The 27,930-nt window shown below is 50.1% G+C and overlaps 1 protein-coding gene across 3 annotated transcripts in view; it reads right to left on the minus strand.

Moving 5' to 3' along the window:
• LOC119964436 (dihydropyrimidine dehydrogenase [NADP(+)]-like) overlaps positions 1 to 27,930 on the minus strand; it is a 918,190-nt gene that overhangs the window by 361,073 nt on the left and 529,187 nt on the right. For all 3 annotated transcript variants that reach the window (XM_038793913.1, XM_038793914.1, XM_038793915.1), the window contains one exon: positions 17,542 to 17,757. In XM_038793913.1, the coding sequence (XP_038649841.1) occupies positions 17,542 to 17,757 (216 nt within the window). The remainder of the gene's footprint in view (positions 1 to 17,541; positions 17,758 to 27,930) is intronic.

The following is a 27,930-nucleotide window of genomic DNA, read 5'->3' on the forward strand; positions in this document are numbered from 1 at the left end:
AAGGGGCATCTTGACAAATACATGAATAGGATGGGAATAGAGGGATACAGACCCTGGAAGTGTAGACGATTTTAGTTTAGACGGGCAGCATGGTCGGAGCAGGCTTGGAGGGCCAAAGGGCCTGTTCCTGTGCTGTACTTTTCTTTGTTCTTTGGTACTCGTGGGGGTCTTCCATGCGATTGGAGGCCCCCAGCTGCATACCCTTTGGACAGTGTGGCACCCAGGCACTGCTGGTGCCACCTGTGTGGCAGTGCCAGCCTGACACCAGCAGATGGGTGCCAGGGCCGGGGGTCGCTTGGGGGAGGCCTCAGAGATCAAGGCGCCATTTAAAAATATCCCACTTCCTATTAGCATGCCCATGTATTTTATTTCTCTCCATAATCTCTGTGTATTTTCATTCTGTGCCAAACCACAGGATTTCGCCTACACTTTTCAATCCTGTCTATTCTTGTCTCACTAGTCCTCCCGGTCTCCTGGCATCACTCCCCTCACCAACAATACTGCTGCTTTCTTCCGCTTCTTTTATTGCTCTCCCCAGTCCTATTATCAGCATTCTCGGAATCTATTTCGTTTTGTTTATTCCTACAGCCAATTATCTCTTTCTGCCACCCCAAATAAAAAACTTTGAACGCTGCTTTCTCTCATTTCCCACGTTACTACAACTGGTTCTCCAATCTCACACCACTCTTTGAACACAGTAAATTATCTCTACTTTCGCTAATTGCTCATTCCCCACCTTATTCTTTCTGAGTACAGCTGCTGCGGTTTGAATCAATTCTCCAATCCATTTCAGTGCCACCTCTCAATTTCCTTCAATTTTTTTCCACTCCAGTGGTTAAGTGAGGCCTTGTGCTGCAGTGGGTAGCATCCCTACCTCTGAACCAGAAGCACTGTGTTTGCGTCCACGGTACATAATGCGGCCAAACAAATTGACTATCAACCTGTAGATCCTTTCTTTCCTTTTTAAAAAAAATTCATGGGAGGTGGGCATTGCTGGCTGGGCCAGCATTCATTGCCCATCCCTAATTGCCCTTGAACTGAGTGGCTTGCTGGGCCATTTCAGAGGTCATTATTGCTGTAGCTCTGGAGTGACATCTTGGCCAGGCCAGACCAGGTAAGGACAGCAGATTTTCTTCCCTAAAGGACATTAGTGAACCAGATGAGTGTTAATGACAATCGACAATGGTTTCATGGTCATTGTTAGACCAAATGACACCATCTGCCGTGGTGGGATTCCAACCCAGGTCCTGACAGCATTTCCCCCAGTCTCTGAATTATTAGTCAAATGACAATTCCACTAAGCCACTGCCTCACACACCAATGGCACATTGTAATAATGGGGGAGATTCCTGGTAAATCGTGTGATGGGAAGGAAGTTGAAGTTGAATCACTATGCATAGTTCCAAACTGCAACATGCGTGTAAAAGGGGCATGTTGCCTCAGCAACTCAACCTCCCTGAGTAAACTGTAACACACAACCACCACCAATGCTTAAAACATCATTGTATAGTACACAACCCCTCCCATTCCCACAACATTTGTACTGTGGTCCACGCCAATCCCTGCATAGCTAACTAACGTGCACGTCTTCATCCTGTTGAAAATGATCTTCCATCCTTAGTTCACCTCAGTATCTCCTCTTTAAGACCAACAGTGTTTCCCACTGTCTATCGCTCTAAGGTTAGCATGGAAAGGTGGAAAGAGAGCTAGAAGGAGACGTACTGGTGCTGCAAGAGATACACAATTAAGGAAGAGACTACAGAGCTGCTGGTAACTGATTGCCTTGGCAATAAGATGCGAGGACTAATTGATAAGAAGTACAAGGCTTGAATTGCCAGGAACAGAAACATCTTGCCCGGAATTCTCCACGCCCACCGGCATCACACCTCCACCCGTGGGTTTCCTGGCAGTGTGGGATGGCTTCAATGGGAAGTCCTATTGACAGCGCCAGTAGCAGAGAATCCTGCCGCCAAAAAACACGAGGCAAGCGAGGCCGGAGAATTCCTCCCGTAATTTGGAATTTCCTGCGAGTCACAATGTGTGATAACAGGAAGGGATATAACGGGTGAGAAGGCTTACATGTAACATAACAGGCGCGATTTAACGGGAAAAAATTCCCGTTTTGGGCGCGAATAGCAAGGTGTTTCTCAGAGCCTGCAGTGCCGAGACCGACTCCGCTATCAAACGCCCTAACTGCAGTTCCCTTACCGCTTTCTGGTGAATGTTGTACTGTTCCTCACTGGCCTTAACAGATTTCCCAGCTACTTTCACCTTGTTTCTTGCTGGCCTTAATAGATTTCCTAACTACTGTCACTTTCTTCATTGTGCTTGCTTTTTTTCTTTCTTTCCTTCGCTTCGATGTAGCTGGGCTGCTTTTCATTTAGATTCGCGTCACAAACCTTTAATTCATTTTCTATCTGCTGTAGTTTTTGGTTAAGTTTATCCAACTCTTTTCTCTTCACTCTTAGTTCTTCTTCCGCTGTACCTTGTCTTACTTTCTTACTGATTACAGTTTTATTGTTTGCTTGTAGTTCATTCCTAAAACTTTCAAAGAATTTCTCATTATACGACAGAAGGATAGAATGCAACTGAGTCTTGTTGCCTTCAACTCTTCATTTAGTCTATTAGGGTCCTCTGTTGCCCTCTTTTTGCGTACTGTCCGTGCCTTCTCCCTGTGATTTTTCAGGGCTTCGCCCTCTCAGGGATGTTTTACTACCCTCTCTAAGTTTGGCGTCGTATCTTCCTTGAGGCCTTATTAGCACCTCTGAACTCCAGCCTTTTCTCTTCCTGGAGATCCAAATTGCCTCCTTTGAGGTCTTCATTGCCTACTTTGAGATCTTGCATTGCTTATGGACCTCCTTTGGAGAGTTGTCCTCTATCTGGGGTCTTCTCTGATTTTCCTATCCTTGCATTTAGTTCCCCCTTGTGGTTGTTGCATTAAATGTTGTACAACTTTAAATGCATTACCGCTTTAAGGCTATCTTTTTTAAAAACTGCTAGCAGCCGTCGGTTCTCTGTGCTTTTCCCACACTTTTGAAGTTTTGGTGGGAACCTGCAGCTCCTCCTTCTGAACCTTTTGAAACCGCCGCTTTTTTTTGTTAGAAGACTTTCTCAGTGATTTCTGCCGTTTTATTTCTTTTAGCTGTCTGGAAATTCTGTTCTTTTTCTCCTTTTTTTGATGTGCCTGGTTTTCCTCGTTCACTTTCCTGCAAGATCCAGCTCTGCCTGCTCGGGCCATTTAAAAACAAATTCAACTTTACTTTTCTTTCAAACAAATGGAGACATTTGGCTGGATTCTCCGTTCCGGAGACTAGGGGCGCGATTCTCCGCACCCGCGGAACATCGCGAAGTTGGCCGTGAAAACGGCCGAGTTTTGCGACGGCCCGACACGACCCATTTCCCGAGGTATTCACGTCCGGGAAATGGGCTAGGAACGGAGCCGCGTCAATCACGTGCGCGATGACGCCGGAACACGGCGACGCTACAAACACGCCCACGTGACGCCGCCCGACGCCGTAAAAATGCGCGGGCGAGCACAGAAACTGTAGTCCAAGGTGTCGGAGCTGAGGAGAGCAGCCCCGCGATTTGTGGAGGCTGATGTGGAGATGCTGCTCGATTCCATCGAGCAGAGGAGGGGCATCATCTGCCCACGTAGAGGGCATCGTCACCCTGCCAGCGCGGTGCGCCAGGCCTGGCGTGAGGTTGCTGCTGCCGTCAGTGCTGTGGGGCAGACCCCTCGTTCAGCTGACCAGTGTCGGAAGAAGATGCACGACCTCACCAGAGCTGCCAGGGTAAGTGCCAAGAGGGTGCCCCGGGTCACAACCATCCCTCCCCCCCCTTTACTTAATCACCCACCTCCCCCCCTGGCATGGGGGGTGGAGGGGGATTGTGGCAGAGTGAGTTGAGGGTGGTTCACAAAGTTGTCACAGACCCAGCGCTCTGGCCCCCGTGGAGAGATGCAATCGTCTTATTACAACTTGACCCCCAAACTGTACCAATATCTGAACGGACTGCTGATACCTGCCGTATTGTAATAATCTACCTATACCCCCTCCCCCAACAGGACAAGACCGCTCACAACACCCGTGAGCGGAACAAGACGGGAGGGGGTTCGCCCATCCTGCGGCCCCTCACCACTTTTGAGCAGAGGGCCGTGGACATTGTTGGCGGATCTGCTACTCGGGAGATCGCGCAATGCGAGGTTGGCGGAGCTGCAATAAGTGAGACAACCCTGCATGACAAACACCCCCCCCCCCCCCCCCCCCCCATCCTCTGTCCCTTCACACACCCTGCACACTGGGATACCTCCCCCATCCTCTGTCCCTTCACACACCCTGCCCACTGGGATACCTCCCCCATCCTCTGTCCCTTCACACTCTGCCCACTGGGACCGTCCAGCGCCCGGCCGAGCGTCTCTAAATAACCCGTTTCATTCTCTTCCCTAGGACGTGATGCCGAACGACCAGGGCCGTCTGGCTCCAGACGGACACAGGCATCTGCCCCCACCTCACCCGGGGCCGCACGACAGAGGGTGCCTGATCAGCGGGGAGTCCCATCCACCCCAACAGAATCTGTGGAGCAGGACGCCCAGAGGGCGGCGACACCGCAAGATAAAGAAATGGCCTGCAAACGCCCTGCGGCCTCTCAGCGGGCCGATGACATAGAGGAGGCATCCACCCAAGACGACCTCGAGATTGCGGCACAGCTTTCTCCCACACCATCCACCATCCCAGAGACACTCACCCTGGTTGGGCTATTTAGTGATGAGGCTCCTGGGTCACAGTCTAGGTCGCACATCACAGCTGAGCAGGTACAGCAGGTGGAGGTCGGAGCAGCCGAGGGCCTGGACTGGCGGAGGCCAGGCCAGGCCCAGCACCAGCTGGCTCCCAGACGTTTTCAGAGTTCCTGGACTTTCTCAACCCACCTGCACAGCCGCTGCATCAAGAAACCCAGGGACACAATGACGGGATGAGGGCTGTCTTCCAGACTCTGCAGACGCTGTTAGAGGAGTCGAACCGCGTCCAGGGGCAGGGAGTGGTGCCGCTCATGACAGAAACCCAGACCAACACCGCACGGGTGGCATCCGCGGTGGAGGCAATGGGTGAAACGGTTTTGGCCATGGGTCAGGTTATGCAAGACGTTGGGCTTCACGTGCAGGCGCCATCCTCGGCCCTGGACAGGGTTGCCCTCTCACAGGCAGCAATGCGCCAGAGCCAAAACGACATTGCCGGCGCGCTGCGGGCCTTGGCCGAGTCTCAGCAGGTCATGGCCCAGTCGCAGCAGTCAGTTGCGGAGAGCATCAACCGCCTGACACACGTGCTGGATGGCGTCGTGCACTCACAGGTTGAGGTCGCACAGTCCCTGGCGGGAATGTCTAACTCCCTGGACTCCGTCTCTGCAAACCTTCGGATCCTGGTGGATACCGTTGCAGGCCTCCAGGACTGGCAGCGCCAGGTGTCGGTGGCGCGACGGGGCACCTCCCCGCTCGCACCTCTGTCCCAAAGTGAGGCCCGGGGGCCACCGGGCTCCCCGAGGGAGGAGGAGGTTTCGGGGCCCGTCCCATTAACTCCATCACGGGACGTCCCGGAATTCTCGGCCTCCCCCCGTCCCATCCCTGGTGCATCGGGTGGGCAGCAGGCAGAGCAAGGTGGCACAACATCACCCGAGACGCCCGCAGAGCAGCCTGGCCCATCAAGGCCGGGTCGCCCCAGGAAACGCTTGCCGAAGGAGAAACAAGTTGAAGGGGGCGATTCGCAGCAGTCCTCCTCCACTCCTGCTGTATCATCTGGGGAATCACTTAGACGTAGTGGTAGGGCCCGTAAGGCAACAAAGATAGACACTGAGTAAGTTGGCACGGGTGAAGGGCACAGTTTAGTTGTAGGGGCTAGGGCACCTGTAAATGTTTGTTCACATTAAACGCACTGTTCCACCTTACTTGTAATACCGTGTGATTGTTCCACAGCCACAGGAATCGTGATGGTGACCGAGTGTCGCTGGGGTTGACGAGTGGTGAAACTTCGGTGCCGGGTGTGCAGTGCCCCTCCCCCCCTCCCCCCCTCCCACAGCTAGCCCACGCGGGCACATGATGGAGTGTCCGTGACGATCTCAGCGGCCACCAAGGTGGATGGTTCAGCTATTGCCATGGGTCAGACTCTCTCTAACGATTCTGAGCTCACAGCTCTTCGCAGAGCGGGCTGTCATCATTCCACATGGCACTGATCACACCCACTGTCACAGCCATCGATGTTGTACCATACCGTCTGGACCCAGTGGTAAGGGTGATGTCTAAGTGGAGCAGTGTACACTGAGAGGGGGTGGGGGGGGGGGGGGGGGGGGGGGCTGTGGTGGTGGCAGTTGTGTGTTGACCCTCTGCACGACTAGCGATGCAGGTCGTGGTTTGGTGTTCAGCGGGGACGTTACATACGACGCGTGAACCGTGCTGCCACCAAGGCGTCGCGTGCCCGCCGTCCTTGCCGGGTCCGTCGTGCCGCCTCCTGGACATCACCAGCACCTGGGTCGTGTCTGCGTGCTGCGCCCGCCACTCCGCCAGCCTCCTCCTCCTCCTCTGTGCTGGCACCACTGCCACTGGCTTCTCCCTCCGCCTCCTGCAGCAGGTCATCTCCCCTCTGCATCGCGATGTTGTGCAGTACACAGCAGACCACAACAATGCGAGCGACCCTGTCGGGCTGGTACTGCAGGGCCCCTCCGGAGCAGTCCAGGCACCTGAATCTCATCTTCAGGAGGCCAAGGCAGCGCTCCACCACACCCCTGGTTGCTGCATGGACCTCGTTGTATTGTGTTACCGCATTGGTCTGAGGCCTCCGTATAGGCGTCATCAGCCAAGACCTCAGCGGCTAACCCCTGTCGCCTAGCAACCAGCCCCTCAGCCGGGGGGGACGCCCCTCAAACATCGCAGGGATGTACGACTGCGCCAGTATGTAAGAGTCATGCACACTCCCTGGGAACCTTGCACAGGCGTTCATGATCCTCATGTGGGGGTCGCATACCACCTGGATATTCATGGAGTATGTCCCCCTTCTGTTTGTGAACACCTCCTTGTCCCCTGCAGGCGGGCGCATGGGGACGTGAACACAATCGATTGCCCCCTGCACTATCGGTATCCCGGCCACGCTGGCAAATCCACGAGCTCGTGAGTCTTGACTTGCTCGGTCCTCGGGAAAGGTGATGTAGCGGTCCGCGATGGCATAGAGGGCGTCGGTCACATCCCGGATACACCTGTGGACCGATGACTAGGAGATCCCGGAGAGGTCCCCGCTCGGAGACTGGAAGGAGCCGGTCGCATAGAAGTTAAGAGCGACCGTCACCTTGATGGCAACCAGGATCGTGTGTCCTCCCCCCGTTCCACGTGGGGCGAGGTGCGCCACGAGGTGACAGATATTAATCACCGTCCGCCTACGCAGCCGGAGTCTCCTCCTGCAGGTGATGTCTGTCACTGTTAGGAAAGAGATCCGGGCACGGTACACTCTCGGCCTTGGTCGTCGCCTCTGGTGCCGTGGCTGCACCCTCACTCTCTCCTCCTCCCCCTCCTCCTCCTCCTCCCCCCCATGCTGCTCGACGACTGGCAACTCCTCGGCCCTTCCCTCTGCTGCTGCAGCTGGCCCTGCATCCACTGCGGGTTGTGGCTGTGGATGCTGCTGCATCTCCAAATGCAGTGCAGCAGCCCCAACCACTGCGCAGAACATAGCCGTTCTGTTCCCATACATTGTGCTAACCTACAGAAGGGTGGTGGGGGCAGAGAAACGGGACATGTTAGACGGAGGTTAGTCGACACCTCGGCAGCCGCCTGCCACGGGATACCTGTGTGTCCCGGTGGCCTGGTCGCGCTGCTGACACGCGGGCAGCCTAACCCCTGGTCACTTTCTGCATCCAACGGGCAGTTAACTACGTCCTCTTCACCGGTGCGTCAGTGGCCTGTGGCCGTAAGCCACAGGGCAACCAGCGGCCGTGTCCTCGAGACCGGCACGCCATGGCATGGTGGCAGACACTTTGTAACCGGGGTTGGACGGGTCACTCGCTCACTCTCTCCCTACCCCCCCACTCCCACACCTCCGTTTCCCCCACTCCCCCCTCCGTCTCCCCCATTCCCCCTTCCGTCTCCCCCACTCCCCCCTCCATCTCCCCCCTCCGTCTCCCCCACTCCCCCTCCGTCTCCCCCACTCCCCCCCTCCATCTCCCCCCTCCGTCTCCCCCACTCCCCCTCCGTCTCCCCCACTCCCCCTCCGTCTCCCCCACTCCCCCCTCCGTCTCCCCCCTCCATCTCACCCACTCCCCCCTCCGTCTCCCACACTCCCCCCTCCGTCTCCCACACTCCCCCCTCCATCTCCCCCCTCCGTCTCCCCCACTCCCCCCTCAGTCTCCCCCACTCCCCCCTTCCGTCTCCCCCACTCCCTCCCGCTCTGGACCCCCTCCCGTTCTCGGAGATGCCTTCCCCGTTGTGGCCAGACTCCAGCAGTGCGCTGAGCGGTGCGCTCACCTCCTCGAAGCTCTCGTCAGCCAGTACGACTGGTTGACGAACTTGAAAAGCAGGTGTGTTGGCCGGCGTGAAAACATTGCGTGATGACGTCGGGACTTCGGCCCATCCGGGCCGGAGAATAGCGGGGGGCCAATAAGTAGCGATTCTGGTCGTGTCGGGGGCGCGTTTGAGGCCTTTGCCGGGAATGCCGACGTGCAGTTTGTGCGGGGTTCAGAGAATAACGGGAGGGCGTCGGACCAGTGTCGCCGTGAAAATTTGCGCGGCCCGCTATTCTCCGAACCGGCGTGAGTGCGGAGAATCGCGCCCTAAGTGTTGATGCCGGGTCAGGATTTGTGGTGTTCCAGGACAGCAAAACTGGCGCTGCACCTGGACCGATTCAGCAACCATTGAGTGGTTAGCACCAACGCCACGTGGAACACAATCGACTCCAATGAGGAACGGTGCCGGATTAACGATTGACACTCAGGAGGTCGACATATTGCAGCCGAATATCTAAACTTCAGTCCCCATCCCAGCCAACAAGTTGGCATTCGTTGCGCTGGAGCTTTCCCATGCAGCTGTTGGGTCGGCTGGGGTCAGGGGGAACCTGGGGGGGGGGGGGGGGGGGGGGGGGGTGACCTGTGGGGCCAACCATACGACTCATGGCCTTAAGTTCACAGTGGGCAGTCAGCGGCATGTGCAACTGCATGGCTGCCTTGAAGGCTGTGGCAATATTGTTCCATGCCTGTCCAATCCGACTCCACAGCCCACCTCCTGGCCATCCCTCCGCTACTCCCTCCCCCCCTTCCAGGAGCCCCCGGTCAGCGGCTCAACTGTCAGCAAACTATGGCGACGTTGGACACTTTACTGTCCCTCTCAGCAGCCACAGCACCTGTTTCACGATTTTTAAAAGCACAAGTGAACCTCGCCATCAGGAATTCGGCCCATTGGAGGTGGAGAATCGCGGAAGCCCTGGCGAATGCGAACAATGTTTACTGTACATGCGTTCTGGAATGCATTGACGCCGCTGTCGAGAATTGCGATTTGGCACGAAATCGGCAAGCGCCAACATTTCAGCCTCAGAACCGATTCTCCACCATATCACCATTCACGATTCTGGCGTCGGCTGACAGAGAATGCCGCCCCTTCTCTTTGAAAAACTTCAGAGCCTCACGGCCTGCAGTCCACCAGTGCAGGGATCGCTACCCGGACTCCCTACCGGCTCTGCTTGGATCGGGAGGTGAGCATCTCAGCCTCCATTTTCTCGCCCTCCTGGGACAGGCCTTGCAGTTATCTTAGTGCATTTTCCCCCTTTTTACTTTAAACGCTGCTCTTTGGTCTCTTTTCTCTCTCTCTCTTCAAAACAACTCTGCAGCAGCTCTTCAATTTTTTTAAACTTATGTTTTACTTGCTCTCGAGGGCTAATGTCTCCATTTTACTTGTCTATACCTTTTCATAAATTTACAGTATAGAAGGAGGCCATTCGGCCCATCGTGTCTGCACCGGCCGTTGGAAAGAGCATCCCATTTAAATCTACACTTCCAACCTATCCTCGTAATCCCGTAACGCTACTTAACCTTTTTGGACATAAAGGGCAATTTAGCATGGCCAATCCACCTAACCTGCACATCTTTGGACTGTGGGAGCAAACCAGAGCACCCGGAGGAAACCTACGCAGACACAGGGAGAACATGCAGACTCCGCACAGACAGTGACCCAAGCCAGGAAGCGAACCTGGGACCCTGGCGCTGTGAAGCCATAGTGCTAACCACTATGCTATCGCGCTGCCCTTTTCAAACCTCTTGACTCGCCGACCATACTGGGCTCACTACTTTGTTTGCCCCTCAGGGTCTGGCACCACCTCGACAGCTCCCTCTGACTCTAATCACCTAAAAAACAGGCACTCAGGTGAATATCCCTTTTTCAAAACTTCAATCAAATAGGATGCTCACAGGTAGGCTGCGCCATCACAATTTATCCATCTTGCCGCCAATATGAAGTTATGTAGTTGCACTTCAGGCATCGTCAAGATATTTCAGGCTTCTTTAGGAACAAATTGCATTTATTGAGAAAGGGAAACTATGCACGGGGCCTGTGCTGGAGCCATGGCTTCCAGATATATTCTGACCAAGAGAGGACTCCACCCTCAGGGGTCATCACCTTCTCTTGGTCCCCATTGGTCCCTCAAGCCAGATGACCCTTGTCTGCCATACTGTCTTAAAGAGACGGACACCACAATCACGACAGACAAGCATTAGAAAATGGCTTGCAAATATCAGCCTCACACCACATTATTACATTGCTTTCATTTGATTGTTCCCATTATGGCAACACAGCTTATCCACTGGGTTATGTATTCACAAAATGTTTAGACTAGGAAATATACCAAAGCACAGAAGGAGATCAAAGTACAGAAGGAGACCATTCAGTTGAACCTGTTTATAGAATAGAACATAGAACAGTACAGCACAGAACAGGCCCTTCGGCCCTCAATGTTGTGCCGAACCATGATCACCCTACTCAAACCCACGTATCCACCCTATACCCGTAACCCAACAACCCCCCCCCCTTAACCTTACTTTTATTAGGACACTACGGGCAATTTAGCATGGCCAATCCACCTAACCCGCACATCTTTGGACTGTGGGAGGAAACCGGAGCACCCGGAGGAAACCCACGCACACAGGGGGAGGACGTGCAGACTCCACACAGACAGTGACCCAGCCGGGAATCGAACCTGGGACCCTGGAGCTGTGAAGCATTTATGCTAACCACCATGCTACCCTGCTGCCCTAGTACTGTTTGCGCTAGTACTTTGGCTGTCCAATTAGCCAGCTCCCCTGTTCTTTCCCCACTGACCGTCAATTTCTCCTTTCAGTTGATATATCCAGTTGTCGTTTGAAGGGTATCCCTCACCCTTCCAGTGTTTTATAAAAGGAGATTTTGTAAAAGGGCGCATTAAAAGAATTGGGGGTTACATGGAATAAGGGCTTTGACGAAAAGTCATACGGACTCGAAACGTGAACTGCTTCTCTCTCCACAGATGCGGGCCAGACCTTTTCAGCATTTTTGTTTTCATTTCAGATTTCCAGCATCCTCAGTATTTTGCTTTTATTTTCAGGATTACGTGGAAATCGATTTCAAAATTGTACAGGCTATTCGAACTAGGTGCTGCATAATATAGTCCTCTGTTGTTAAGAAGGAACTGTTCCATCTCTTCGGAACCGTAAATTCTAATGCAGAAAGCAAAACACAGCTTGAGGTTACTCTGAGCTCTCTGTTATACTCCAAGGAGCAACTGCAATGCTCTGCTTTCCACTGCCTCAAGGTCTCAGGTGGCCCAGCATCTTCGGTACCAGAAAACTTTATGGATTCTGTGGCCTGGTCAAGGCACTGTTCAGCTTCAACAAGGTGTCCGGGGATTTGAGCTTAACTGAACTTGCAAAGCTTGTTGAGTTTATTCCTGTCACATACGGTTTAGATATGGTGATAAGTCAACAAACAGCTCTAGATCCTTTCAACTTTCACCTTGCAAAATGCGAATCTCTTTCATGGCGTACTCAGTCCTATTTTTAATTTTCGTATTTAGTACCTAATTGTAGTTGCCACCAGTCAGTTAGATGAAAAACGTGCCCCGATTAGCTTCCTGGAAGGCACAGATTTAAAGTGATTTGCAAAATGATGAGCCATCAATCGAACGCGAGACGAGTTGCTGTACAAAAGTTAGGCTTTAATCAGCTAGAAGTTAGCCCTGCAGTCGACTACAGTAAGGCGTTCTGACTATTTATACCTCGGTATAGAGGTGTGGTTAACTCAGCCTCTCGACCAATCAGAGAGCCGTCACATGACTGGTCTCAACCAATCGGTCGAGAGGCACATGACCGACAGGGGCAATGGTAAGCCGGTGTTCTACACCAATGGTAGACAGCTATGCAAATCATACCACCACAGAAAAGAAGCAAATGTCACGTGAAAAAAACTTTTTTACACAGCCAGTGATTTGGATCTGAAAGGCATTGGCTAGAGGTGTGGTGGTGTCAGGTTCAATTGAAGCATTCAAGAGGGCATTAGACGATTACTGTATTGAACCATGTGCAGGGGTATGGGAGAAAGGCAAGGGAATTGCACTGAGTCACGATGTTTGTTTGGAGAGCCAGTACAGACACGGTCGGCCAAATGGCCTCCATCTGCATCCTAACAGTGAAGAACTTGGCTGAGCCCTCAAGGTCTGCAGGACCCTGTAGTTTGATGTCACCAATGAATTTAGTTACCTTTTACTGAGACTGAAATATCATATCAATCAAGCATAACAGGAAGTGGGGCACTCCATTCAATACCACCCCTTCCTAGTAATATCAACAGTGACACCCCTTCAAGAGGAGACACTTGATCAGATCAGATTGCCTGCTTCCGCAATCTCCGCTGATTTATTTCAGAGCACGCCCTTTCTTTGTGTACATGTTTCCTCCCGCAGTATGCACTATCTTACATTTATCCACACTAATCCACACCTGCTATTCTTGATTTCATGTGCTTAATTGGGCCAGATCCTTTCAAATGCTAGCAATTTCCATTATTTAATTGACTGAAAAAGATAAGCGGGCTTCCAGCTGGTACGTTTCAGCAACACGTCTGCCCAAATGAGGCATAAGCAAATGGGGTGGGCTCGCTGCCAGGGCAATAATATGGGTGACTTTGACAAAATGGAACAGGCACACAGGCAGTCAATGCGATGGTCGGGGAGTTGAGCATGGAGAGAGAGCAACCAGTAGCTGCCAACAACAACTTGCATTTATATAGTGGCACTAACGTAAGTCCTGCTTCACAGGACTGTTACTAAACAGAATGCGACAGCAACTCACATAAAGAGTTATTAGGACGGACGAAGAAAAGGCTGGCCAAAGAGTCAAGTTTTAAACGGCAGAGAGATAGGGAAGCAGAGGTTAGGAATTGCAGAGCTTAGGGCCCAGGCACAGCCACTGATGGCGACTTGAGCACCTTAATTGTTGCTGCAGCAGCACTGATCCAGCCAAGTGGAGAGTATTCCATCACACTCCCAGCTGTGGCTTATAGATGGAGGACAGGCTTTGTGGAGACATGAGGTGAGTTACTCCCCACAGAATCCCCAGCCTCTGATCTGCTCTTGTAGCCACAGTATTTATATGGCTGGTCCAGTTCAGTTTCTGGTTAATGATAACTATCAATCTTGGGAGGGGGGGTTACCATTTCGTCAGTTGGAACTATATTGCTGTTCCTTGGATCACTGGATCAAAATCCTGCAGCTCCCTCCCTAACAGCACTGTGGGTGTACCTAAACCACGTGGACTGCAACAGTTTAAGAAAGCAGCTCACAGGGGCAGCACGGTGGCCTAGTGGTTAGCACAACCGCCTCACGGCGCTGAGGTCCCAGGTTCGATCCCGGCTCTGGGTCACTGTCCGTGTGGAGTTTGCACATTCTCCCCGTGTCTGCGTGGGTTTCGCCCCCACAACCCAAAAAAAAATTGTGCAGAGTAGGTGGATTGGCCACGCTAAATTGCCCCTTAATTGGAAAAAATAATTGGGTAATCTAAATTTATTAAAAAAAAAAGAAAGCAGCTCACGACCACCTTCTCGGGGGCAATTAGAGATTGCCAATAAATGCTGGCCTAGCCAACATCTCAAATTTAAATCCAAGAGGAGTGAGATGGTGGTCAGGATGAAGACAAGATGGTTGCAGGGCTGAGTGAGACTTCAAGATGGTGGTCTGGGGAAGCTGCATCGTGCGGCATTTACCAGTTAGCTTGCTGGGACTGGAGAAAACCCTCCTGCTCCTCCTGGTCCCTGGTTGCTGTCAAGGCATTCCCCTTGTGGATCAAGTCCTTCTCACTGCCTTTTACCTGCCAGGTTTCCTGAGCTATGTGAACAGGCCAATGTGAGTTATGTACCATAAAAATAAATCTACAAAGCTGCCTGAGAAGATTTCAGCAACTGAAGAACTTCCTGAAAGCAGACGGTCAATCATATCCCTCCCTGCCTCCTACCCGACCTTTGTTAAGTCTGGAAATGGGTAGGTTCCAACATGAGAAGTTGACGGAGCCTTCAGTTTTTTTCATAAACGCTCTTTGGGATATATTTACACTCAGCCCTGAGATGTTAATGCTCAGAAACAGAAACATTCTCATCGCAGAAACCTAACGAATGGACAGCAGAAGAAAACTCTCCCAGTTGTTTGGCTTTTTCTAGGATGCATATTTCAAAGTAAAAATACAGGATATATACCACAAATTGCCCCAAAAGATTATCTAAGTTCCCCCAGAAAGATGATCTGAGTTCATTTCAAATGCAATCTGAGAACAATTAACTTATTCCTATCTAGATTGTCCACGATTTAAAACACAGAAGTGTAATCTCACGCAGACAGAACTATTCTCCCTTCTGATCAGAAAAGGCCTAAAGTTGCCATAATCATTATGAAATATCTACAATATTAAAATATTACTGGTGCTGATACAGTAAGCCAAGTGCTATTGATATTTGAAACCAAATCAAAATCATTGAAAGTAGTCTCTTCTCTTCTTATCTTTTTTGAGCTCTCTGTTTTCTGGCTCAGCTTTGCTATTTTCATTTCTGGAATAGTATCCAAACAATATCATACAATGATACAACCCAAAAAGAGGGCCATTCAGACCACTGGACTGGAGTTGGAGGCACAGGGCCTTGGGAAATAGGGTACAACCAGACTGGGATGGTTGCCTCATACATTCCCACAACCCTGGGAAGGTGGAAAATCAAACTGGGTGCCCACACCACCAAGGAGGGAGCTCATGTTTATATAAAAGGCCCACATAGGGACGATTATGCAGACTCACAGGCATCTTGCTGCCAACTAAGCTGCCCCTGCTGTATGTAGAGACCACCTACTCAATGGAGACCGGATGCTCTGTGTCCCAATAAAGGGGGTGCAGGTCGGTAATGCATCTGGAGCCAAAACAATTCTCCAGAGAAGTTACCCCTCCACTCCAGGGGGTCCCCTGGCTTCTTCCCTCACCAATGGTGATTTTGATGAACACTTCCCACCTGTCTCAGAGGCGCCCACCACTCCCAGTGGGGCTGTGGGGGCTTCTGGCCCTCTGATTGGGCCAACAGCAATGTGAGAGCACCTCAGGGAAGAACATGTCGGTGGGCACATGCCAGCATGTGTGGGCTCGGTGTCCCAAAGCCTGGGGTAAAATCCAGTCCATCTTGTCTCTTCCAGTTCTTTGGCAGATCTCTCCAATTCGTCCAAATGATCTTTTCCCATTCTCCGACAAATGTTTCTGTCTCTTTTGAATGTGACTATTGAATCTGCTTCCACCACACATTCAGGCAGTGCACTGCACTTGCTATGTAAAAAAATGGGGCGCGATTCTCCGCTGCCCACGATGGGTCGGAGAATAGCGGCAGGGCCTTCCCGACATTTTTCCCGACCTCCCGCTATTCTCCCCTCCCCCCCCCCACGGCCGCCCCACGACACGAATCGCTGCTCGCCGTTTTTTACGGCGAACAGCGATTCTCCCCAGGCCGATGGGCCGAGTTCCCAGGCCTTTATGGCCGTTTTCACGAACGCAAACACACCTGCTCTCACCGTTCGTGAAAACGGCCGCAAAGTGCCGTCCTGGACAACCATGGCACCGATTGGCACGGCCGCGCCAAGGGTGGCATGGGCCCGCAATCGGTGCCCACCGTTCGCGGGCAGCGGGTCCGATACCCGCGCACTCTTTGTTCCTCTGCCGCCCCGCAGGATCAGTCTGCGGGGCGGCTGAGGTGCATGACGGCCTGCGCATGCGCGAGTTTGACGCATATGCGTGATGATGTCATCCGCGCATGCTCGGGTTGGAGCCGTCCAACCCGCGCATGCGCGGCTGACGTCATCGTGCACGTCAGCCACCGTGACACTTGGCGCGCGGGCTTAGCGATGGTCGCTAAGCCTGCGATGCCGTTCTTCACGGTGCCGCACTGCTAGCCCCGACCGGGGGGGGGGGGGAGAATCGGGTCCCGGGAGGGGGCGCGGAGGCTGCCGTGAAACACGGCCAGTTTCACGGCAGCCTTTACAACTCTCCGCATTTGCGGAGAATCCCGCCCATGGTTTCTGCATGCTACCTCTGAGTATTTTTTGTCAATGTGCTTTTATCAGTGTCCTCTGGTCTCTGACCCTTCTGCCACTCAAAACAATTTCATCTTTATTTACTCCATCAACACAATTCAGGATTTTGAACAACTCTGTCATATCTCCTCTTAATCACTTCTACTCTAAAGGGAACAGGTTCAACTTCTCCAGCCTCTCCGCACAACTCAATCCATTTATCCTTGATGCCATTATAGTAAATTGCATCTGCACCCTCTCGAAGGCCTTGGCAGCCTTCCCCTAAAGTGGCGCTCAAGAGCTGAACAAAATACTCCAGCTGGGGCCTAACCAATGTTAATCAAGATTAATTTGATAACCTAGGATTTGTGTAAATTCCTGAGTAACTTGAGGTGCAATGTTTTAGTTTATGATATTGTTCTTTTCCACATAATCAGAAGATAAACAGCAAAATATATTTGTAAAGACATAATCCTAACATTTATCGTAACTATTGTCTGGTGCCATTAAGAATCGTCGGTGTTAGACAGGCAGGCGCCAAGGGCAGGGGTCAGCGTAGCTAGTGTAGGTCAGGGGGCACCAGGGAGAGTCGGAGGTGGGGCGGGGCGAGCTAGGGCCAAGCGCAGGGCTGACCTGGCAGGTCAGGTCTCGGGGGGCAGGGGAGGGCGGGGGGGGGGGGCGGGGTTAGGGCCACATTAGTTTCGTTGAACACTGGTGGCATGGGCAAACAGAGCTGGCGGGGGAAGTGCTTTATTAACATGTTTATTCTTTCACACTGTTCGTTTTCACTATGTTAAGGCTCTTTGCACAGGGCCATTTTTTTCTCTGGAAATGTTATAAATTTGTGTTAAATTAAAAATTCAAAAAATAAAAAAAAAAGTATCGTCGGTGTTAGAATAATTATATATTTCATGACAGCCGCATAGGTAAATTTGACTTTGGTTCTTCTGTCTTGCATTACCCTTACCTTATCGAGGGAGAATGTTTTTGTCAGAGCAAAGGCCCAACCCGCCTCAAACGCTCTTCGAATCATTGTTGCATTGGTTGTTGGAGGGGCACTGGCCAAACCAAAAGGATTCAGAAATTTCAAACCAGCCATCTCCACACTGATGTCCACCAGATCAATAGGCGTGTAGAAAAGGGGGAGTTCAGGCTCCTCAGAAATGTGACTACCATGCAAAGACTGCAAATTGAAAAAAAGGAAATGACAAAAACATTAAAGTTGAAAAGAGCAATTTGTTACATAGTAAATTTTGCATTCATTTTAAATTTAGAGACAAATTATTTTTTCATTTATTGCACTATGTCATACCAACACCCAAAATACTTGAAATAAATACTTCATGAGCTTTCTATATTGCACTCATCAGAACAGATACTAGAGTGCTAAATTTCAACGGGAGCGACAAGTTATACTGCATGAGAAAAGTTACACTGCATGAGAAAAGGGTATTGATTGGTTGGCAAGTTAATGGCTGATTGGCTGACGATTTGATTTGACTTATTGTCACATGTACAGTGAAAAGTATTTTTCTGCAGCCAAGGAAGTGTACACAGTACATACACAGTAGGCAAAAAAGAATAGTAGGTAGAAAGCACCAAGGAACCATGAATTCAAAATGAGCAATGTCTGGTCATGTTCCTTTTACCTGCAGAGGATAGGTTCCTGTTATAAATATCTGTAACTTCTTGCAAGCTTATATTACAAGCTCCACTAATCATCTTAAATGGGTTGTTAGTGTAAGTCTGAGCCGATCCGGAATTATTCACTAAGTACGATCCGATCATTAAATCACATCTAACATTAGACATTATGTTCTGAGTTTTGCAAGCATGGGCTGGTAAGTACGGTAAGGATTCTGCCCATTGCAAACAGCCAAGGGGACATGCCGTTTGTCATGTCGCTAGGACGCATGACCAACCTGGCATCACACCAGCACTGGAATTCATATGCCACATAACTCATTTGTGTTGTCGGCAGAACACGCTTTCACTTAATTAATAACCACACAGTAAAGGAACCTCTAGGTGACATAACAGAACAGAATTTCACGTTCAATTTGAGGGTGACAAGTGTGGGTATCAGACTAGCATCTTAAATTTAAATACAAGGGCATGAAGAAAAGGTTGGTTAAAGAGAACTTGAAAATAGGATAATAGAAGAGCAGCAGCACATATTTCAGGAGATATTTCATAACTCTCAGCAAAGATGTATTCCATTAGGCAAGAAACATTCTTATGGGAAGGATGCATTATCTGTAGTTAACTAAGAAAGTTAAGGATAGTATTAAATTGGAGGGAAACATTGGGAGTATGAGAACCAATTCGCTAAAAATAAGAGTTTCCAGAAATATTTTAAAAAGAAAACTATAATAAAAGGAATATTGGTTCCTTGGAGGGTGAGACAGGGTAATTAATAATGAGAAACAAGGAGATGGCAGAAGTGTAAAACAGGTATTTTGTGTCTGTCTTCACTGTGGAAGATACAAAAAGAAATACCAAGAATAGCAGAAAATCAAGAGGTTAAAAAGGAGGGAGGATCTTGAAATAATCACATCAGGAGGAAAACATTACTGGTAAAACTGTTGCAACAAAAGGCTGACAAGTCCCCTGAACTGGATGGCTTTCATCTTAGGATCTGAGTAGAAATGGCTGCACAGATAGTAGGTGCAATAGTTATGGTCTTCCAAAATTCCCCAGATTCCGCAAAAGTCCCAGCGGATTGGTAAATCGCAAATGTGACATCTCTATTCAAGGAAGCAGACAGGAAGTGTGAAACAATAGGTCAGCCGGCCTTACATCTGTCAGAGGGGAAAAGCTAGAATCCATTAAGGATGTAATAGCAGGACATTTAGGCCAGGATTTTCTGGCCCCCGACCCCTATGATGGGTTTTCCGGCAGCGGAGGAGGCTCGCCATTGGCTGCCGGTGGGGTCGTTCGGTCCCACCAGGGTACCGTCCACAGGGGTTGGGGGGTGTGGGGGGCTAGGGAGGTGCGGTGGTGGTCGCCTTTGGCAGATCCTGCCAGTGGGAAGAACCAGAAAATCCCAGCCTCAGGAAAACATCATAAAAATCAGGCAAAGTCAATAGGGTTTTGTAAAAGTCAAATATTACTTGTCTAAGTTATTAAAGTTGTTTCAAGAAGTTACAAGTAAGGTGGAAAAGGGAAAGCTGCAGATGTGGAGTACTTAGATTTCTAAAGGCTGCCTCATTAAAGGTTATTTCACAAAATAAGTGCTCATATTGTCGAGGCTAAAATATTGGTTAGCTAATAGGGTGTACTAGCTAGATGGATAAAGAACTGGCTGGGCAACAGGAGACAGAGAGGAGTGGTGGAAGGGAGTGTCTCAAAATGGAGAAGGGTGACTAGTGGTGTTCCACAGGAATCCGTGCTCGGACCACTGTTGTTTGTGATATACATAAATGATCTGGAGGAAGGAATAGGTGGTCTGATTAGCAAATTTGTAGATGATACTAAGATTGGTGGAGTTGCAGATAGCGAGGATGACTGTCATAGAACATAGAACAGTACAGCACAGAACAGGCCCTTCGGCCCTCGATGTTGTGCCGAGCAATGATCACCCTACTTAAACCCACGTAACCTGTATATCCGTAACCCAACAATCCCCCCATTAACCTTACACTACGGGCAATTTAGCATGGCCAATCAATGGAAGAGTCCTGGGGAAAATTGATGTACAAAGAGATCTGGGAGTTCAGGTCCATTGTACCCTGAAGGTGGCAACACAGGTTGATAGAGTGGTCAAGAAGGCATACAGCATGTTTTCCTTCATTGGACGGGGTATTGAGTACAAGAGTCGGCAGGTCATGTTACAGTTGTATAGGACTTTGGTTAGGCCACATTTGGAATACTGCGTGCAGTTCTGGTCACCTCATTACCAGAAGGATATGGATGCTTTAGAGAGGGTGCAGAGGAGGTTCACCAGGATGTTGCTTGGTATGGAGGGTGCTAGCTATGAAGAAAGGTTGAGTAGATTAGGATTGTTTTCGTTGGAAAGACGGAGGTTGAGGGGGGACCTGATTGAGGTCTACAAAATTATGAGAGGTATGAACAGGGTGGATAACAACAAGCTTTTTCCAAGATTGGGGGTGTCAATTAAAAGGGGTCACGATTTCAAGGTGAGAGGGGGAAAGTTTAAGGGAGATGTGCGTGGAAAGTTTTTTACACAGAGGGTGGTGGGTGCCTGGAACGCTTTGCCAGCGGAGGTGGTAGAGGCGGGTACAATAGAGGGAAGTAGACCTTGGAAAATAAGGGACAGGTTTAGATAAAGGATCTGGATCGACGCAGGCTGGGAAGGCCTGCTGTAATTTTCTTTGTTCCTTGTTAGAAACAGAGAGTAGGGGTAAATGGGTTATTTTCGGGTTGGCAAGCCCCAACTAATGGAATGCCACAGGAATCAGTGCTGGGGCCTCAGCTATTTACAATTCATGTCATTGACTTGGATGAAGGCACTGAATGTAAGGTAGCCAGATTTTCTGACGACACATAGATAGGTAGGGAAGTAACTTGTCAAGGGGAGGTAAAGATTCTACAACGGGTTTGTAGATAGGTTAAGTGAGTGTCTGAAATATTCGCAGTTGGAATATCATGTGGGAAAATGTGAACTTTCCCACTTCCGCATGAAAAATAGAAAAGGTGCATATTAGTTAAATGGAATGCGATGACAGAACTTTCTGGTGCAGAGAGATCTGGGTGTCCTGGTACATGAATCACAAGATGTTGCTTTTCAGCAAGTGATTATGAAGCCAAAAAAAGTGTTGGCATTTATTGCAAGGAGAATAGAATATAAAAGTAGATAAGTGTTGTGATGGTTGTACAAGGCCTTAGTGAGACCACAACTGGGGTCATGTGTACAATTTTGGTCTTCTTACTTAAGAAAGGATATAATTGCATGAGAAGTAGTTCAGAAAAAGTTCACTTGACTAATTCCTGGGTTGAAAAGGGAGTTTATGAGGAAAGGTTGAGTAGATTAGGCTGATGCTCATTAGAGTTTAGAGGAATGAGTGCTCGTCTTATTGAAATATATGAAATCACACAAACATATGTCTGAACATATGGGCTGGGATTCTCCGAAATCCCGGCCAAGTGTTGACGCTGGAGTCAAAACCGGTGCGAGCAACGCCAGCGTCAACGGGCCTCCACGCCCTGTCATTCTCCCCTTCTTCGGGGGCTAGACGGCACCGGAGTGCTGCTCCTGCACTGAACACCGGCCCTATATGTTCGCCACGCGTCCGTGCATGCGTGCCATGGCCGACGCGGGTCCGTGCATGCGCGCCACGGCCATCTCCACGCTGCCCCCCCGGGAATCATGGTTGAGTCCTGCAGAGGCCCGCCCACCAGAATGAGTGCGCCCACCGATCGGTTGCCCCCGATCGCGGGCCTGGCCACTGTGGAAGCTCCCAACCCGAAGTCGGCTCCCCCCGCCCTCTCACCAGGATGGACCCCGCAGCCAGAACGCCGAAGTCCCGCCGGGTAGAACCACACGCAAACGACGCCGGCGGGATTCGGCGGAACTTGGCGGGCACTCGGCCGGTTGAGCGCGGAGAATCGCTATGGCGACCGCGCCGGCGCGATTGCCGCCGATTCTCTGGTTGCCGGGGGGGGGGGGGGAGTGCTCCCTGAGGTTGGGGCGGTGAAGGGGTGGTGCTGAAGAGGTCGGGGCTGCAGGACAAAATAGCACCCCGATTTGCGAGCAGCCTTTTCTGCTGATGAGCTTGACCTAAACCCAGCCTTGGCGGGGAGAAACTCCCCGAGGCCAAAGAAAACGGCAAATGCCATTGGAGAGAAGGATGTCTCTCGGCACAGCAGCCACCGAGAATCACCCCGCTAAATGCACCCGACAACAGACTTTAACTTCAGTCTGCTGAATCGCGCCCTGTGGGTTTCTTGAGGAGGATGCTTTTCTCTTGGAGGATCGTCAGTGTAGGGAACATCCATCTCAAGCCAGCAATAGAGGCTGAGTCATCAAATGTATTCAAGATTGCGTTAGATATATTTTTGATTGACAAGAGAGTCACGATTATGGGGGACAGGCAGGAAAGTGGAGTCGAGGCCACAATCAGATCAGCCATGATCTTATCGAATGGTAGAACTAGCTCAAGGAGCCAAATGGCCTAATCCTGCTCCTAACTTTTGGTTTCTTGTGTTTCGGCTTGATGGCTGCTTCCTATTAGTGGAAAATACCATTGTAGCACCGTGAAACATTAAGCTTCACCTGTTGCTCAAATCTTTTAGATACCTTATCCTTACTAGGTAATTTAAGGTAAACTGGGCAACGGAAATGGTGACCTTCGGCCCATTTGTGAGTATACGTGCTCACTCAGGAAAGGGTACTGGGAAAACTATTAGAATAAAAGGCTGGCAAGTCCTCTGGACTTCCATCTTAATGTCTCGAAATAAATGTTTGAAGAGATAGTAGATGCAATGGTTGTGATTTGCAAAAGAAGCAAAGGTAATCAGCGAGAAAGATTTTCACACAGCGAGACATTCTGGCTTGAAATGCACTGTCTGGTGTAGACAGGTTCCACTGAGGCATTCAAGACGGCATTGGATGATTATTTGAATAGAGGCAATGTGCAAAGGTACCGGGAAAAGGCAGAGGGAAGGTCACTAAATCAATCAACTGGGCAGCATGGTAGCACAGTGGTTAGCACAGTTGTTTCACTGCTCCAGGGTCCCAGGTTCGATTCCCGGCTTGGGTTACTGTCTGTGCGGAGTCTGCCCGTTCTCCCCATGTGTGCGTGGAGCAAATGTGCTAACCACTGTGCTCCGATTTCCTCCGACAGTACAAAGATGTGCAGGTTAGGTGGATTGGCCATGATAAATTGCTCTTAGTGTCCAAAAAGGTTAGGTGAGGTTACTGGGTTACGGAGGTAGGGTGGAGACATGGGCCGGTGCAGACTCGATGGGCCAAATGGCCTCCTTCTACACTGTAAATTCTATGATTCTATGATAAGGCTCATTTGGAGAGCTGGTGCAGGCACGATGGGCTGAATGGCCTCCTGTACTGTAACAATTCTGTGATCTTCCAAAATTCCCTGAATTCTGCAAAGGTCCCAGCAAATATTTGACACCTCCAGTCAAGAAGAGGGAGACAGAAATCAGAAAACTGTAGGTCAGTCAGCCTAACATATGTCTGTCCAAGGGAAAAAGTGATAACCTATCTTTAAAGAGATAATAGCAGGACATTTAGATAATCATAATCAAATCAGGAAGCGTCAAAATTATTTTGTGAAAGGAAAATTTTGCTTGCAGATTTTTTTTGAGGAAATAAGCAAGTCGGATCAGGGGCAATCTGTAAATATGACGCACTTAGATTTCCAAAAGACAAAAGACAGATCAAAGGTTACTTCGCAAAGTCAAAGCACATGGTATCAGTTACTGAACCAAGTTCAGAAGAAGTCATATTGGACTCAAAATGTTGACTCTTTCTCTCTCCACAGATGCTGCTGGACCTGCTGAGTCTTTCCAGCACTTTCTGATTTTATGATGACTGGGTGGAGTTTGCAATTCTTCCCTATATCTGCGTGGGCTTCCTCCAGGTGCTCCAGTTTCCTCCCACAGTCCAAAGATGGGCAAGATTGGCCATATTAAATTGCCCCTTAGTGTCCAAAAGGTTAGGTGGGGTTACTGGGTTACGGGAATAGAGTTGAACGGTGGGCTTAAGAAGGGTACTCTTTCCAAGGGCCGGTGCAGACTCAATGGGCCGAATGGCCTTCTTCTGCACTGTAAAATTCTATGATTCAGTGATAATAGATTGTGTAGGGCGGCATGGTAGCACAGTAGTTAGCACTGTTGCTTCACAGTGCCAGGTTACCAGGTTCAATTCCTGACTTGGGTCACTGTCTGTGCGGAGTCTGCACGTTTTCACCATGTCAGTGTGGGTTTCCTCTGGGTGCTCCGGTGTCCTCCCACAAGTCCCGAAAGACGTACTGTTATGTAATTTGGACATTCTGAATTCCCCCCCCCCCCCACCCCCCACCTGAACAGACGCCAGAACGTGGCGACTAGGGGCTTTTCACATTGCAGCGTTACTGTAAGCCTACTTGTGACAATGAAGATTATTATTATTGTTTTGCCTATTTTAACTGCTGTACTTAAAATTCACCACAGCGTGTATACATAAAATTGTGAAACTAAAGGCACCTTGCCTTAGGGAGCAGTGAAATCAGTGGTTTTGTGTTCCCTGTCTCCTGTTTTTGCTGAATTTGATGGGTTCGGGTTCAGCTTCATATGCTTCCCACTTGCCACCCTCTCCTATTTAGTGACAGTGGTGTTGATGCTGTTGCTCCAGAGCATTGTCAAATGGCTGTTATCCACCATTTTGTTTGCCACGGCTGACTACAGAGCTCCCTTTATTGGTGAACCCGCATCCATCCCACACGCCTTATTGATCTTGCATTACCCATGAGGCATCATTCTTGGTCAATCTTCCATAATCAGAGGAAGAAGCCAATTGTCGGCACTGCCTTTCCCCATGCCTGCCAATGAGCTGATCATTGGCTTTGTATTTAACTACCCGAGTGAATCCCTGATCTTTAATTCATTTTCCCCAGAGAATCTCTTATTTGAATTAATTACTTTCCCCAGAGAAGGTCCGATCTTTTAATTAATTTCCCCCAGAGAATCTCTTATCTTTAATTAATTTTGTTGACAGAAGCTTGGATGTTTATTTAATTAATATTGCCAATGCATACAGACCCTTTCAATCTGAGTGCCATACTTCATTTTTATTGCTAACTTTCTCCCCAATTTATTTTATTCTTTTATCCCCACCATAATCAACTTTCTTTAAATTAGTTATTTGTTGCTGTTTCTCCATATTTCTTAGATGGCTGCTTTGGTAAATTACCCATTTTCATTTAAATCAGTTCTTTCAATTCCTTTGAATACAAGACCAGGGATGTACTTCTGAGGCTGTATAAGGCTCTGGTCAGACCTCATTTGGAGTATTGTGAGCAGTTTTGGGCCCAGTATCGAAAGAAAGATGTGCTGGCCTTGGAAAGGGTCCAGAAGAGGTTCACATGAATGATCCCTGGAATGAAGAGCTTGTCCTATGAGGAACGGTTGAGGAATCTGGGTCTGTACTCATTGGAGTTTAGAAGGATGAGGGGGGGTTTTATTCAAACTTACAGGATACTGCGAGGCCTGGATAGAGTCGACGTGGAGAAGATGTTTCCACTTGTAGGAAAAACAAGAGCCAGAGGACATAATCTCAGACTAAAGGGACGATCCTTCAAAACAGAGATGAGGAGGAATTTCTTCAGCCAGAGGGTGATGAATCTGTGGACCTCTTTGCCACAGAAGGCTGTGGAGGCCAAATCACTGAGTGTCTTTCAGACAAAAATAGATAGGTTCTTGATTAATAAGGGGATGAGGCGTTATGGGGAGAAGGCAGGAGAATGGGAATGAGAAAAATATCAGCCATCATTGAATGGCGGAACAGACTCGATGGGCCGAGTGGCCTAATTCCACTCCTATGTCTTATGGTCTTTTGAATTTTTGGCGACCTCTTTTTGTCTTACTTCCCTCTTCTTGTCATTTTGCTGTCCTTTCCCACTGTTTTTCCCTTCCCCCTCCCCTGGCCATTCTTCCTCCTCTCTTCGCTGCATCTCCCCTGCCCCATCTGCATCGTATCTCCAACCCATTGGTTCCAAAGCTGGAGTAGGCCATTCAGCCCTTCGAATGAGCTCCACCATTCAGTACAATCATGGCTGATCTGATTGTGGCGTCAGGTCCACTTTCCTTCCTACCCCTTATAACCCTTTGATCCTCTTGTCTATCAGAAATCAATCTAATTCAGCCTTAAGAATATTCAATGACCCTGCCTCAACTGTTCTGGAAAGCGAGTTCCACAGACTCACGACCCTGAGAGAAAAATATTTCCCCTCATCACTGTCCTAAATGTGAGATGCCTCATTTTTAAACTGTGTCCCTTGTTCTCCCTAAAAACCACTGCAGGTCTACCTACACCACATCAAGAAGCAGCTCACCACCACCTTCGGAAGGGCAATTATGGATGGGCAATATGCTAGCCTAGCCAGTGATAGCCACATCCCATGTATGAATTAAAAAAAAGGTTCCAGTCTCTCACAAAGGGGAAACATCCTTTCCACATTCAACCTGTCAAACCCTCAGGATTTTGTATGTTTCAATAAGATTACTTCTCATTCTTCGAAGTTCCAATGGTACAGGCTGGACCTGGCTAATCTTTCATCATGGGATTCATTCCAAGAATCAATTGAGTGAACCTAGTCTGAATGGCTTCCAGTGCTGGATCCAGACTCGGATTCTCCTCTGCCTGCTACTAGTAGTGATGTGGCAGAGAATCCAGCATAGCCAATAAAATGGGATTCCGATACTCCAGTCCCCCTTGGGCAGCGACATCGAGGTTTGCACCTAACGCCAGCAGGCTGGGCATCTGATTTCTGTAATGGGGGTTTCCAGGCAGAGGTATATGTAATGGGAGCTTCCAGTCAGGGATCTCTGTACTGGGGGCTTCAAAGCAGGGGTCTCTTTTATGGAGACGGTCTCTCCTCGGGGGAGGTCTCTGTAATGGGGGCTCTCTTATGGGGTGGTCTCTCGAATAGGGGGTCTCTGGTGGGATGTTGGGTCACCCTCGTACTCTGGGGGGAGGGGGGAGCCGGAAAATCCCGTGGTGGGGGGGGGGGGGGGGGGGGGGGGGCTGGCGCAATTACATTGCACGGGGGGAGGGGGCCCAGCGGGGTTCATGAGGGAATACCTCACAGTCCCCACCATGCATAAATTTGCATGGCAAGGGATAGGGAATCGTCTCTGGATTAGCAGGAGGACAAAGATCTCAAACGGATAATTCCAGCCATTATTGCTTTTCGAAAATAAGGGGCTGGATTCTCCGGTCACTGACGCCGAAATCGGGTTCAGCGATTGGCCGGAGAATCCGGGTTCCCAACCAAATCGGGTGCAGTGCTGCTTTTGCGATGCTCCGCTCCCTCCAAAGGGCATTGCCTGAGGCCCGCCTCCCCCGATACTCTGGCCCCAATCGGCCGAGTTCCCGACGGCGATGGTCTCACCCAACGGGAACGCGGCGTACCGGCTGCGGACCCAGTCCAGTGCTGCCACAGTCGGGAGACGGCCAATCCGTGGACAAGGGTGAGAAATTATTCGGGGCTGGGGCACTGTGTTGGGGGGGGGGGGGGGGGGGTCCGGGGTGCGCGAGCGAGCCGGAGGGGTGGACTATTTTGAGGGCCGGGTCTGTGAGCGGCCTCTGCCACAGAGCACGGCCGCTGCAGGCTGCCAACATACGCATGCGCAGCCACGGACTCGGCAATTCTCCGGGGCGTATCGGCAGTTAGAG

This window comes from Scyliorhinus canicula, chromosome 4, assembly GCF_902713615.1.
Source record: "Scyliorhinus canicula chromosome 4, sScyCan1.1, whole genome shotgun sequence".
Lineage (NCBI taxonomy): Eukaryota > Metazoa > Chordata > Chondrichthyes > Carcharhiniformes > Scyliorhinidae > Scyliorhinus > Scyliorhinus canicula.